Source organism: Pyxicephalus adspersus, chromosome 11 (assembly GCF_032062135.1).
Source record: "Pyxicephalus adspersus chromosome 11, UCB_Pads_2.0, whole genome shotgun sequence".
Classification (NCBI taxonomy): domain Eukaryota; kingdom Metazoa; phylum Chordata; class Amphibia; order Anura; family Pyxicephalidae; genus Pyxicephalus; species Pyxicephalus adspersus.
Window position 1 is genome coordinate 2,906,799 of NC_092868.1, and position 15,748 is coordinate 2,922,546.

Genomic DNA, 15,748 nt, shown 5'->3' on the forward strand with positions numbered 1-15,748 from the left:
CCATCTGTGCACATGTGCAGGCATTTTATAAAGAAGACTAAAAAAAAAACATTGACACCTTATCAAACATTAGTCAATATTATGCTTGAAAGAACTTCTCTGGAAAAACTACGAAGGACGTGGAAATAAAATAGGTGCAGTTTGCCCAGCTGGTCAATACAACATGTGTACAGACTGTAATGAGTATTATCTTATGAAGAGTTGACCCAGTGCCAGGCTGGTTATCCCCAGGAAAAAAACTGCCAACCCTATATATGACCAGAAGGTGGCAGCATCGCTCACAATTTTTTCTCCTAGTAGGCCATCCAATGATCCAATATTCTTGAGATGAGTTAACCCTTCGCTGCCATGGCCTGCCTCCTATTTTCCAGACATGTTTACCTATTTCTTATAGACCTGCAGAATTCAAAGATGTTACTGCTCATTTTACATATTCAATTCTACAAATATTTTTTAAATGATTTTAGGTTCACTTTCACAAAATTCCTGCATCAAATTATTAAATGTCAAGTAGTAGTAATCTCTAATGTACACCGGAACACCTAATGTATGTATTGTATTATGAATTGATTAGTGGTCCAAAGGGCCCTTTTAACCAGTTAATGGAAAGGGGCAACAACCAAATTGGCAGATTGATGCTCCTTATACTTGAACCTTATCCTGGGCAGGGGAGGGCGTGCCACCACTTTAGAGAGCGCCTCAATGCATCCTTCCATTATACCCATTTCCTGCGATTCCATGGTGTCAAGGTTCTAGTCCCTTTGAGCATCCCATTAGGCCATTTCAGGCTTCAGAGTAGAGGGGATAGGAGGCACGTCATATCATAGGAGCAGACCGAAGACTACTTAAGAAAATGTAAATTTACTTTTCATCCCTCCACCATAAGCAGAAAGTGGAGACCGGTTTCAGGCAATACAAATGTGATTTTATCCCCCTCGGTATTTTATTAGTTAAATGGTAGTGTGACATACTGATCCATCAGAATCTGAAATGTTCTCCCAAAATCCCGAGCACATGATCCATGATAGGTGACCTTAGTCTGACACGCCGGCTTATTGTTCAGTTCTGACTTATGGCTTCAAAAACAAATCTGAAATGATTGTTTGTTTTTACTTGAGAGTGTAAACTTTCAGATACAGAATCATCCGACATCAAAAGCTCGGGCCCCAGGGGTAGAGGTTAGGATACAGATTAGGGGTTTGGCTTATTCCCTAATGAAATATTTTCTCTCCTCTTTTTAATTTTTGTTGGAGTTTATGTTGCAGATCTCCTATCTACACGCACTCCAGCGATGACCACATGGTATTTGTCAGGGCCGGTCCTCTGATGGGGAGAGCTGGAGACCATGTCTATGAAACGTGTTGGAACAGCTACTTACGTTCTCCACTGGAAAGCCAAAGAACGAGGGGACACAATGGGGAGACAAGGACAAAGGGCTTCCACCTTTTTGGATCTTCATGGCTGGATCACCAGGAATTGGCTTCTTCATTAACTTTTTATTAGCTGTATACATGGAAACATAGATAGTCCATCACCAGGAATGATGATCTACCGAGCATCTGACCACGCAATGGACTATGGCTTATTTTTAGGGACCCACTGATATAAAAACTCATTTGTTGACTTGCATTTTAGATGTTTTATATTTTTGGAACAATTCTATTGGCCTGGTTGCAAGTCAGCTCATCCAAAATGCAGCATTCAAGACTTTTATCCAGCAAAACATAACCTCTTACACAATTGTAATATTTCAGACATATTTTTGATTGTGCTGGAACATTTTATAAAACATGAAAACAACATATCTAGAGTGATTCCTGAAATTTTTCTTTTCATTTGTTTAATTTGAATAGGAATAGCCACACCCACCTGGCTGAAGTCACCGCCCATGCCCAAGGATAGACTGTGAAAATCAGTTACATGCAAACTATATCAAGTCAGATGAGAGGCTAATGTAAGACATATGCTGGCTTCTGGTGAGTAGCTTTGACTGATAATGGTAAAATTCAAATTCATGTTTTCTTTTATTTATCTATATTTTATGTTTGTTTTAATTGTTTTTCCTGCAGGTATGTCTGGTACAATTCATTTTCTGTTGTTCGTAATATTAACATGTTTTACTGGTAAGCAGATTTTTTTTTTCCTTTCTATATCATTATTGCTATAGCTGTTCTTCAAGAAGAACATGGATAAAAAATAGAATATTAAAGTTGCATATAGTCATCATTTACTACTACAATTTAGACAAGGGAAACAATCTTCTCCTTGCCCATTTGGGGTTTGTTTCCCTTACAATAAATTCTGATATAGTCAATGGAGTCATGTGTCACTGAGGGAGATGTGGAGCCGTGTTGGTCCATTGCCTAATGCATTGAGGTGACCTTTGCAGCAGTTGACATGTACGGGGTTCCTCACTACACCCACAAACAGCAAATCATTTTGACCCTACAAAATTCTCCATGAAGATTTGTGATGTGTTATTCTGTTAGAATGGAGATTTGGAGCTTTTTGAATATTTGTTGTATCTGCTTCAAACTTACTCCCAATCTAAGGGTCCGAAAATACTTTCAAGGAGCAAAAAACTATGTTCTTTTTTTATTATTGGGTTTCATTTGGGTTTTGGTGGAGAAGAACCCCATAGGGTAGATGAAAACAGTATTTTTTATATATTCTCAACCAAGCACCAATCTATGTCATTTCTGTGGGAGTTCCATCTAATTAGGCTTTGATGACCCCCAAATTTGCTGTAGACCCCATACCCCTGGTGTTTCTGATACCTGCTGATAACATTGGTTTCCAGACTGGTACTGGCTAATAGAGAAAGAATTGCCCTTTACTGATAGTTGCCAAAACCTTGAATTTAGGGTTACCCTGAATTTTGTTGGGGTATAATAGATCTAAACCCTGATTGGGTCATTTTTAGTTACCAGCATTGTGTATTGTAAAACATCTCCAGGCATTGTCTTGAGAAATTCCCGTTTGCGTCCTTTTTGTTCCAAGCTATGTGCCACCCCCTGTAGAATTTTTGCTGCTGATTCCTATTGCACTACATATACTTGATTTATCTGTGGTTACATGTAATTGGTCAGGGTGGGCTTTCTAAAAAGGACAGTATAGGAGATTAATCATAGCCGATTACAGACTCTAATATAATTACATGGTAGAGTGATGATACAATTGATGGAGTGTTGAAGACTGTGAGATCAGAGAGTTGTCATCCTATAACTGGAGGTGCCAAAACAAGGACCTTCATGGCTGAATCTCCAAGGAATAATGATAGCCACATAGTGAAGAAGACAGAAAATTGCCTTGAATGATGTTATCCTAGTAAAGTGTTTGTTAAATTTTAATAACTGGGTTCAGATCCACTGAATTACACAACACCTTGCTATTTTTTACTCATTTGTCCTTTAGGTGCGGTGTTTCCTCAGTGTCAATCTAAAGTCTGTGAAGCTTACGAAGTTTGCGACTTTACAGATGGAAAAGAATCATGTGTGACGGGGTTTGGTTCCTACTGTTGGATAGTCGGTGACCCCCATTACAAGACCTTTGATGGAATCCAATATGACTTTGAAGGCGCCTGCGTTTATACCATCTCCAAATCCACCAACCTTGAGGACGGTTTGATCCCCTTCAATATTGAGGCAAAAAATGAAAACCGAGGAAACAGTCAGGTCTCCTTTGTAGGAGTGGTCAAGCTGTATATATATGAAGACCAGATTGCTGCCTTCAGAGATGAAAAAGGGTTTGTACAGGTCAGTAATAGTCCATCATCATTTGGCTTTGGAATTTGGTGAGGTCAGGTACGGATGTTGGATGAGAAGACATGGTTCCCAATTGGTGTTCCAATCATCAGGTACCTAGTAATCCCAAAGATCTTCAGTAGGGTGGAGATCAGGGTTCTGAGCAGGACACTCGAGTTCCTTCACACCAAACTGGTCCCACCATGTCCTTATAGAGCTGGCTTTGTACACAGGATACAGTCATGCTGGAATGAAGAACGGGCCTTCAACAAATTGTTCCCTAAATATTACATTTGCAAAAATATCTTTGCCATACAACAATTAGTTCCATAAACTTTGCTACCATATTCTCACAAATGTATCACCAGCGCCATTAAGGTATCACCATTACTCAACTCACAGCTTTTTCCTTCTTTCCATTTTAGGTGAATAACCAAACCTGCCAACTCCCTCTTTTTTTAAATGAAAATGTCATCATATTGCACTCTGGGCTTTTTTTGTACATCCATACCGATTTTCTAAAGCTGTTTTATGACTGGGACTCCATACTGATCATTCAGTTGTCTAAGAAATATTCAGAAAAAGTTGAAGGTATGTGTGGGAGCTACAAACTATTCCAAAGCCCTGAAGAACAAATGCAACATGCAAGACCGTTATCCCAACTGGAGGCAGCTGCCCTAGGCAAAAGCTTTGCTACCCAAGACAGTGATAGCCAATGCCGGCATGACTGCCATGGAAAATGTACAAAGTGCTCTGAGAAGGAAAGACGAGAATACGAGACCAGCAATAATTGTGGGATTATTCTGAAAAAGAAGGGGCCATTCAGTGGTTGCCATAGTGTGGTGGATCCATACATCTTTTTTGAGTATTGTGTAAATGATCAGTGCCTTAACAATGGATCTAGACACATGTTGTGCCACATCTTACGGAGCTACGTAGCAGTCTGTCAGAGGAACAGGGCTAAGATTGGACAGTGGAGACGAATGACAGCATGCCGTAAGTTTCTAAAATTAAAGTTAACCTGCATATTAGGTAATTGCAAAGTGAGTTTTTCCAACGTTCACAAAGCTAAGTGAATTACCCTTCCAGAGTGATATTTTCTTTGGCTAAGGGAACATTCTCAACTTCTTTTAAATCAACCTTATTGTTTGCTATTTCAGTTGAGTGCAATGAATGCTACAAGGGCACCAGGATCAATAAGCATCCTAATAAGAGATTTTTGCATTTGAGTTTGAATATTCTTTTATGTTTTTCTTTTCAGCTTTAAGCTGCCCTGAAAATAGTGCATATAAGCTGTGTGGAAAAGCTTGTCCCAAGACATGCAATGACGATGTTATCAAACCAGTATGTTCCGAGCCTTGCGTGGAGACCTGTGAATGCAAGAAAGGGTACGTAACTGATGGAGGCCAGTGCATACCTAAAGCTATGTGTGGATGTGTTGTCAATGGACATGTATATTCCCCTTATGAGACCTACTGGGATGACCCTAATTGTACAAAAAGGTGCAAATGTGATCCTGACACCAGAACCATCATCTGTTTCGAGGAGACTTGTAAAGAAAACGAAATGTGTGTTGTGGTCCGTGGTATACAGACATGCCAATCCTTTTCCAATGGAACCTGTTCTGCTTATGGAGATCCTCATTTTCGTAGCTTTGATAAGCTCAATTACGACTTCCAGGGCATATGTGTCTACCTGTTCTCAGGACTGTGGAAGAATGGAACTGGCCTGAATGACTTCCAGATTTACATTCAGAATAAAAACCGAGGGAAGAGAGCTGTGTCTTATGTACATACAGTGAAAGTGTTAGTCTATGAACATGAAATTATCTTGAACAGCGACTACCTGCACAAAGTTCAGGTATGTATTACAATTGGAAACTATGGTGCCTGGGATTGAGACAATAGATAACTATAATTGTGGTAAATATCCAATATATTTGGCACCAAAAAGTGGGGCTTTAAATAAAGTATCTATACCGCAATTTATATCAGTTAAAAACTACAATTTATTAATTATTACAGCTTAAAAAAAATACACAACAAGCATAATAACAAGCTTCCAAGTAACTGAATATATACAATCATAGAAGGCCGGTAGCTGAATCTAATGGTAACGCGTTTCACAGAACAAAGTCTGCTTCATCAGACCAATGAATCATGAGCTGTATAGTCAAACAATACATTCAATTTAGCTGGATCATTTGAAGCGACCTTAATTGTAGGAAAAAAATATATAGATAATCAAAGGGGTAAATGCATTTGCATATATCAAAAGTTTTAATAACAGGTATTAGAATTATTGTGTTTGTGTATTCTAAGATTTTCTCCTAGTTGGGCATCTATAGATTTGTTCCGGTGCCACCTAGTACTTCTGAATATAGAGAAGAACATGACTCATGTGGCAAGAATAATTCTTGATAACTGTCCCAGTGATCACAAAGAAAAATGTAGTGGGAGTAAAATATGCCCCATTTTTGGAGTCAGTGACTGCTATAACGAACCCCAACACGGTAATTGGTGCCAGAAATTATAAACACAACATGTGTGGGAACCAGCAATAGTAACTCAAAGAATGATTCAAGTTTAGCAATTACCCCTAGCAAGTGTAAAAGCCAGCAATAACCATCAAGTGTCAACACCAGAACAACCTTCAACAGCTATAAACTTCAACCACCAATAGTTTCTCCCTCTAGTTGGCACAAAAACCCTCAAAATTAGTTCAGAAGTTTTACTTAGCTGATGGCCCACTCCAGCATAGCTGCCTTTCACTTGTAGTGCATTAAAGCTTGTTGGAACTATAATTTATCCATTGGATGGGGGATTACTTTCTCTAAGAGAATGTTTCAGGCAATCTTGGGCTCACTGGAGACCAAGGTGACTGTCCTGTGACCCCTATGTAGCACGTAGAAGGTCATGCTTGGGGCATATTACTAAGGCCCCTAGAGGTAATTCTTGCCCGCTTTAGAGTCAGTCTGGTGTATGGGTTAGGGAGTCAGTCCTTAAAAAATGTTTTACTTTCACTTTGAATCTTCTGCCTCATCTCCCTTGGAGGTATTTTTAGGGTTTTGTCTCCTTCTTCTTTACCTTTTCTCCAACTTTACTGCAAAACCCCGTACATATGATTTATAATTCTTCTTCCAGGTAAATGGGTATTTGATTAACTTTCCATTCACTTCTGGCTTGCAAGATCTTTCAATCTTCAAAGCTGGCGCTGATGCAGTTATTGAGACAAAGTTTGGACTAAAGGTTTTGTTCAGCTGGAAAGGTCACCTCGTGGTAACAGTTCCAGGGGTGTATGCCGGCACCCTCGGTGGGCTGTGCGGTAACTTTGATGGAAACCAGAAGAACGATTTCATGACGCCGGACCATGTGATTGTTTCTAACTCAGATGTATTTGGAAGAAGTTGGACTGTGGAATATCCAAGTGGCTGTAACCAAACTCATGTGACTCTATGTCCCAATCTAAAAAACATCACTGAACAACACCGAACCATGCGTGATGGCTGTGGGATATTATTGGACAAAAATGGACCATTTAGAATGTGCCATGCCAAAGTTAACCCGGAGAACCTGTTTAATAATTGTGCCATGGACGCTTGCTACTACCATGGAAGGCTTGATGTTATATGTGAAGTCATAACAACTTACGGGACTATTTGCCAAGCATATGGTGCTACCATCGACCCATGGAGATCTGCCATGTTTTGTGGTAAAGCAAACTACATATTAAGAGAAGTTTAAGCTGCAGCAGCCTTTAAACTATACCCGTCTTGTTTGGCCAGGGAGCTTGGCTTCCTCAGGGGCAATTCTAGGCTTGCATGATGCTAGACAACTTCATCATTGCCACTGTTTTGTCCTAATCCAGAAATGGTCATTCCAATGTCCTAGGTAGTCTTTGTCGTTACTAGTTCTGGGTTTTATTCAACCTCTATGAATCCTGGTACATTCTATGTGTTCTAAGCCTAGAATTACCCTTGAGGAAGCCAAGCTCTTTGGCAAACTGTGTCTGGTCTAATTTTAAAGACGGCTGCTACTCTAGTTTTAGATACTTATGGACTCTCATACTAATGAGTCCCAACTAACCCTGAGCTAGGGTACATTCTAATTAGCTCCACTTAGTGGCCAGATAATCATTTTGTACCATTATATATTATCTTTGCCATTAGTGCAAAGTAAAAATACTTTTAGTGTTTAAACTAAATGAAAAAGCACTCTGTCTCTTTTCTTCCTGATTGTTGATTATATTTGTAGTAGGCATAACCTAAAGAACTTTTTTGTATAAATTTAAGTGAAGGGCTTATCATTTTCTATTTTTATTATTCAGAAGAAGCTTGGGATTATGAAACATTCTACTTTGTCTTTTGTAGATGTACAATGTCCACCAAATAGCCACTATGTTCTATGTGCTTCTCCCTGCCAATCAACATGTGCTTCATTTGCCCCACCATTGGGATGTACACCTGGATGCGCCAAAGGATGCGTCTGCGATGATGGCTATATCCTTAGCGGTGAAGAATGTGTTACCTTGGATCAGTGCGGCTGTAAATACCAGGGTCAATATTACAAACTGGAAGAAACCTTTATTTCCAAGGAATGTGACCAAATATGCGAATGTATTTCAGCCGAGAATATTCAATGCACATTTTTTTCTTGTGAGCCAAATGAAAGATGTGGAACTGCTAATGGGCATCCAGCTTGTGTACCCAAGGAGCCAGGGCAGGCAATGTGCCTCATATCTGGAAACTCTCATTATATGACTTTCGATGGTGTAACTTATGACTTTGAGGGCAACTGTGCCTATATTCTCAGTGCAACTACCATAGAAAATCCCAGATTGCAACCTTTTGCTATATATATCCATAATGAAAGATCAGGAAAAGAATGCTTGGCTCTCAGCAAGTCAGTGTCCCTGGAGATATATGGATACACCATGGAGCTGCAACACAAGAGAGAGGGCGTCATTCTAGTAAGTAGATTTACAAATCAGTGAACTCAAAATCTGCAAATGAGTTGCAGGCCAGAAGTGGAGAAGATTGATTATCATAGCAGAACCTGGGTTAACCAGCAAACCTGGAATGGATCTGGTCTCAGATTGAAAACATTTGCCAACTAGGAGCTAATGATTTTAAAATGTTTTAGGAAATCGATTTCAGGTTTTCTGGACCACCCAGGTTCCCCTATGATATTCTATCTTCTCCAGTCTTTAATATTATTAATATTATTATTATTATTATTAATAATAATAATAATAATATTAAACAGGATTTATATAGCGCCAACATATTTTGCAGTGCTGTACATTAAATAGGGGTTTCAAATGACAGACAGATACAGACAGTGACACAGGAGGAGGAGAGAACCCTTTCCCGAAGAGCTTACAATCTAGGAGGTGGGGGAGGTATCACACATTAGGAGGGGGATATGGAATGGTGAGGAGTAGTGAGGGTTTAGGAGATGAGTTTGAAAAGTTAGGGCAGCTCTAGAAAAGTCTCGGAGCTGTGCCTGTGATGAGGTTATGAGTGAGGAAGTCATTAGTAGGTCATTGGAAGAGTGAACAGAGTGGATGGAGGTGTATTTTTCTACCAGGTCAGAAAGGTAAGTTGGTCAAGAAGAACAGTCTTGCAGAACTTTAATAAATCAGACCCAATGGATCCGTATGACAGTAAAAGAGATACAGATTTCACAAGAAGAAGTCAGTAGTGATGGGGGATTATACCCAGGATTGGTTCATTCTGGCTTCAGCAAGCCTAAGTTATTCTAAGTAGTGCCTACTATTCCATCCACTTGTTTGTCAGGGTTAACATCAGATGGGAGTCTATTGCTACACAGCAGAGAGTGTTCCCCCAGGCTGAAGGTTGCCAGGGGCAAATTATGCATATAAATATACTTTCCATCTAAGGAAATCATGTCTTCTCTGTATGGGGTTAAGGGAAGTCTACTAAAATTCTAGAAAGGCATGTAGATGACCTTAGAAGGATTATTTTTCCTTATTAAATGTTGAGTTACACTTGTTTTATTTTATTTATTATTATTAATATTATTATTTATTTCATTTATTTTAATATTATAGGTAAATGGTGTGCTTTATAATCTCCCATTCAAGCTTCCCGATGGTAAAATTGATGCCTATCCCCATGGCATGAAATCTGTCATAGTGACAGATGTAGGCATCAAAGTGAGCTATGATCTCCTCTATAACATCATTGTTACTATCCCCAACACCTACCAAGGTGCAGTTGGTGGTTTATGTGGGAATTATAATGACAATTCCCATGATGAATTTCTACTCCCAGACCAAAAAACAGCTACAAACAACTCCACTTTTGGACATTCCTGGAGCATTGAACCTCCCTATTGGGACATCAGTGAGAACTGTGGAAACCATACTCATGTTTGCCCGCCATGTAACTCTCAGATGAAAGAGCTTCTGAAAACAGAAAAATATTGTGGCTTCTTGAATAAGCCCAATGGGCCCTTGAGGGACTGCCATGAAAAAATTAAACCTAATAACTATTTTATAAATTGTAAAAAAGATCTTTGTGACATTGAATCTGATGATGAACGGAAGGAGCTGCTCTGTCAAATAATTCACAGCTACGTTCTGGCTTGTCAAGCTGTTCGTGCCAATGTCTTGGTGTGGAGAAATGACTCATTTTGCTGTAAGTTATAACCTCTACATATTAAAACTGTATCACTTTATCTTGGCCAGCTGGTCACATCTAGACCTGCCAGATTCTACCCAATAGTCTGGTTAAATCAAGGGTTTGGACACGTTCAACTATGGTCAGGTGGTTCTGGCCAACATCAATGGTATAGTTAAGCCAGTGGTTATGTTTTTTTTGTTCTTCAATCAGTATATGAATAAGTCCATGAAGCTGTAGTCCAGGTGTTTATAATCTCAAATAGCAAGATGTGATACTACTGGACCCACTGGACTCTACCCAATAGTCTGGTTAACGCAAGGGTTGGGGCACCATAAAATATGGTCAAGTGGTTTTGGCCAACATCAATGATATGGTTGTATTTTGTTCTTAAATTAACATATGATTGTTGTGTATTGTTACGGATGTCTGTAAAGCTGTACTCCAGGCATTTATAATTTCCAGTGGTAAGATGTGACACTTAGGAAGAAGAAGAAGCTATAGTTAAGGACAAGAAGTGCTAGATTCCTGTATTTGACTCTTCAAAAAAGGAACTAAACAAAAAATAAAAAATCACATTTACCTTTAATACCGCAGATCTCTCAATCTTGCTGAACCTTTACTCCATCCACTCACGCACTGTCCTGGGATTCTTCTTCATCCCGGTGGAGGAAGTACCAGGCGCCACCATCTGTGGTCCTCTTTTTGCTACATCACCTGATCTCACACTGCACAGGTGCGAGTTGGGGTGATGTAGTCCGCTGTAAAGGTAAAAAAAGAGAGCCAATGCGTGCATCTCTTTCCCCGTAAAGGAAAATGCCCAGATGTGTAGAAAAGGAGCAGCCAAGAGCCTCCCGGGATGTCTGACATAGGTATCCCGGGAGGCTCTGCGCTGCCATTCAGTCTTGATTACTGCAGTAAAATGACACAAATGGGAGGTGCTTCACCATTTTTTTGTTTTTAAAAAAAGAAGATATATTTTATTTAAAAGGGTTGTCTACCTTTTTATGTAAAGTAAAAACATTGAGTTTAGGCCCGGTTTCAGTTTCGTTAAATTGATGGAACACCATGCTATAATAAATCTTGCACAAATATATTTTTTGCTTTATAAGTAAAACACTTTCTTTTACCTCTTTAAAGTCCTGTGCCATTTTCTAAATTACTTCTATCCATTCCCTCAATGCAGCTTTGCAGTGTCCGGAATATAGCCGATATAGCATCTGTGCAAAGGTCTGCTCAGCATCATGCAGAACGTTGGTAGACCCTGGCCAATGTCCCGCCACCTGTGCAGAGGGTTGTGAATGTTACGATGACTACTTCTTTGATGGCCAAAGTTGTGTGCCCATGGACAACTGCGGCTGTTATGTTAATGGGAAATACTACAAGGTATGGTTGGTACTGTGATGGAGTCTGCATTGTATCAAAATCCTTATTCAAATATTTTATTTCTACAAATCAAAACTTCTTGGATCAACATACATAGCATTAGGTTGGGTGGAGAGTTGGCAAGAATCAACCTTCTTGTGAACCTTAGCAAGTGGAACAGCCAAGTATTTATTTAATACATGCTAGCCAACAGCATCAAATACCTAGCAAAGGTTCTAACTCTTCCCCTTCTGTCCAAATTTACAATGCATGACTGGGGATCTATATCTATATATTATGCGCACATATTCACAGTTCATTGGTCCTATTTTGCAGGATGGTCAATATTTTCTTAAAAAGAACTGCACTCAGCAGTGTTCTTGCAGATCCGGATATGTATTTTGTCAGTCTATGAAGTGTAAACCCAATGAAGAATGCATCATTTTTAATGAAGCTCTAGTCTGCCAGAAGACCATTTGGGAGTGTTCCATAAACCTGGAAAACTACATCACTTATGAAAACCAGTCAGGATCAGGACTTCTTTCAGGTGCCTATGACGTTTCATTTGTTTGCGACTCTTGGTCCATTTCTTGGTTTCGAATTGTAGCTGACATCTACAACTGTGAATCGGAGCCATCGGCAGTTAGTCGAGTTCACATTTTCACCCATGGCACTGTGGTTACCATTTCAAAAGATGGAAAGATTTGGGTAAGTCAAAATTCAAATTTCTTTTCCAAGAACATCTGAACCCAAGAAAGGTTTTATATATCCCTACTTACTCTATATGTACTGCCTTCATTTTCCAGTTTCCAGGCTTTTTCCCTACTTTGTTTGAACACATGCTCAACTGTCTAAATGATGGAGCTCTGGTGTTTCCAGTGAAGGGTCCAATTAATAATACAGGATACAAAGACATTTTAGACACTTGTACTTTTGCAACCTGGTGGTAACAATTTGAGGGAGAACTTTTTCTGTCCCAGCATGTGTACAAAGCCAACACCCTAAAAACATCAGACATTAGTCTGGTGTAAAGAAATTTGTGTAAGTCAAGTAATTTGCTTGCCTGAGGACTTTTCCTGTTATTGAAGTAAAGTCTTTTCCCCTTTACATTTCATAGTCTATATACCTGTACATAAAGTACATCACGTATAAACCTTTCTTTTACTTAAAATGTCATTAGAAAAAGAATCTCAGTTTATACTCAGGTGACATCCAGTGGCAGGACCTGGAACTACTTTTGTTAGGTAGCTATATTAAAGATTATTATATTAAGGATAAGTTATAAACACTGAAACAACTTTCAATAAATCTAAATTATCTCATATCCATCACTTTATTCCTTTAAAGAACTGCTTCTATTAATAATTTATATTGTGCTATAGGTGAGAGGACAAAGACTTCAGGATGAAATGCTCTCAGATCACACCAAGTTAAGCAGTGATACCTCAATGTCCAAAGGTAAAGACGGCATTGAAATATACGTTGGTGAACATCTGGAATTACTGTTTTCTGTGCGCGGAATTCTCAGACTGAAAACACGAGAATTCTATATTGGAAGTCTCTGTGGCCTCTGTGGAAATACAAACTGGATGATATTAGATGACAGTGTAGACTCAAATTTCAAATCAGTACTTCAGAATAAAGGTTCCAATTCATGGATTGCTGAGGATTTTGTCCAGAGGTGAGTAAAAAATAAAATGAAGGTAAATTGATTCACAAATACTGAATAGGTCCACCATCAATATATCTCATTACACTTTGCTGTGATAGGTGGAAAAGTTATATATTGGCATCTCAACCAAGTGTGTATTCAAATTATTAGTTTTTTTCTTTATCCTTCTAGTTGTCCTGTAATGTAAACCAGGGGCATTGATCCAAATACCAAGCCATAACCACTCAGAGAGAGATTTCACGGTCTTCTTGATTGTCCATACAGCGCTGTTATTAACTGACTACAATCTGTGCATTTTGTTTATTTGCAATGGAAATTCTAACCTAATGATATATATTATTCAAAATGAAGCATAGTTTGGAGAAAGTTGAATCATGATAGCTACCATTGTGCAGATCCAAAAAAAGGAACACTTTTGGAACAATGCCAATAAAGTACACAAAATCTACAAAGATTTGTCTTTCTTTGTGTCTTTAATCTTGTCCATGTTTTTAACTTTTTCTGACTTATGCCACTTTATCCAATGTGCCAACAATCAAAAGAGAATTGTCACCTGATTCAACATGTATGGGAATAGGGAAGATTGGGAAACATTTATATTGTATGTCTGTAGGCCCTTATTGGTGCCTATTGGCCTGGCTTGCTTAGGGAACCAATGGTCATTTTGGACCCTAATATTTCCCAATGCATGTTTGTATAGGAGTTGTTCTGTGTCTGTAAACCCTTGCCTGTAAAGCAAAAATATGTGTTAGAGAGGCCAAGCCCCTTGGCCTACCCCAAACGACATTTACCACCTTCAACCCCACCTAACATTATCACATTCAGAGTCAAACTGCTAAAATGTTAACATCACGTGTGTCTGAGAAACTTCTCTCATTGGACCAGGTCACCACGGGGGGTCTTTGTTACTTTTGGCCAGGTATACAGGCTGCAATTTACAAGAGAACACAATTTCTGCCATACTGGTACCAATCTACATGCCAATGCCAATCATACTTCCTATGAGGAGCCTCGAAAACTATCAGCCTGAGACAGATCAATCTTTGTATATAGTTCAAACGCCTGTTTAGTTGAAGATGAAGTGTTCTGATTTAGTATCTCATGTTAGATCTTCCGAATGGCCCTCGACAATGGCAAAATCACTAAAAGGTACAAATTTTGGGTGACAACCCATTTATATAAAACCTGCACCTTTCTAAGCCCTCTGTTTCCCTTCCAACTTGTTGTGTTTAGCTCCTAGAACAACAAGACCCAGCTGGTCCATTATAGCAAAAGCCAATTTAGCGTTTTGGAGAAGATACATTACCATGTCAACCCAATGTAGCATTTATGTTTTGTATTATAATGAAAGAAGCACTAATACTGGGCTAATATGCTTTTTGGAACTCTACGTACCTATTCTGCAGGGGTTAGAAACATCCTCACGTACCAAGCAGCACCCCTGGTCCTTCAATACATATTACTTAGAGTTAAGAAAAGGAACACGATTAATTGGAACGTTTGAGGCAAATGCTCTGGATCAATATACAATTTAGTTAAAAATAATCAACATAACATAAATAGTTAAGAATATACATATATTTGATAATTAAAACCAAACTGTTCATAGCAAAAAACAATGACATACTTCATCCCCACCATATGTCCGCTTTTACGCATGGATAATTCTTAAAGTGTATAGAGCTTCTCCAAACCTGAAATTGGCATCAAACAGCAATGGAGGAAATCAGATACAACATCCAAGCAGTAAACAAACTTCTACTCTCTATGTACGTAGGTTGGCTCCAAATCCGACAACCTCCTATTCTTATCTTCCATTTCTATCCCACAGGCATTCGCCTTTAGCGATCGCCTTTAGCGGATCAGGACTGTTTGATGCCAATTTCAGATCTGAGGAAGCTTTATACACTTTAAGGATTATCTATGCTGGAAAGCGGTCATAAAGGTTTTGCGAAACGCGTCAATGTTCATTGAGATGACGTATGAACTTTGTATGTCACTGCTTTTTGCTATGAGCTATTTGGTATTAATAATCAATTATATGTATATATTTACTATTTATGTATTGGTGATTATGTAATAAAGCGTACTTTTTTTATATTTTGGTAAATTAAATTGTATATTAATCCAGAGAATGTGCCTCAAAAGTCTCAATTAATCTTGTTGCTGTTTTCAACATTTGTATTTAGGGATGTGGCACTTTTTGTACTAAAGTAGCTGGAAGTAGATGGAAGAGGTTCTATGTCACATAATAGAGTTGACTAGAGCAAAGCTTTAAGATTGGAGATTCATCCTTTGACAAAGCTCATCCCTAACTAGTTGTCT

At 38.8% G+C, this 15,748-nt stretch overlaps 1 protein-coding gene across 1 annotated transcript; it reads left to right on the forward strand.

Moving 5' to 3' along the window:
• The first annotated feature begins 1,963 nt into the window (after window positions 1–1,963).
• LOC140341195 (IgGFc-binding protein-like) lies at window positions 1,964–15,366 on the forward strand. The gene is made up of 11 exons (XM_072426750.1): window positions 1,964–1,976; window positions 3,415–3,755; window positions 4,169–4,739; window positions 5,005–5,603; window positions 6,887–7,454; window positions 8,113–8,711; window positions 9,816–10,404; window positions 11,573–11,772; window positions 12,088–12,459; window positions 13,134–13,432; window positions 15,255–15,366. The coding sequence occupies exons 1-11, from the start codon at window positions 1,964–1,966 to the stop codon at window positions 15,364–15,366; spliced, it is 4,263 nt and encodes a 1,420-aa protein (XP_072282851.1).
• The last annotated feature ends 382 nt before the right edge of the window (window positions 15,367–15,748 follow it).

Coding starts and splice junctions, on each gene's coding strand:
- LOC140341195 (XM_072426750.1), top strand. Junction 3,756..4,168: donor ATGAAAAAGGGTTTGTACAG/GTCAGTAATAGT, acceptor TTTCCATTTTAG/GTGAATAACCAAACCTGCCA. Junction 10,405..11,572: donor GAGAAATGACTCATTTTGCT/GTAAGTTATAAC, acceptor CCCTCAATGCAG/CTTTGCAGTGTCCGGAATAT.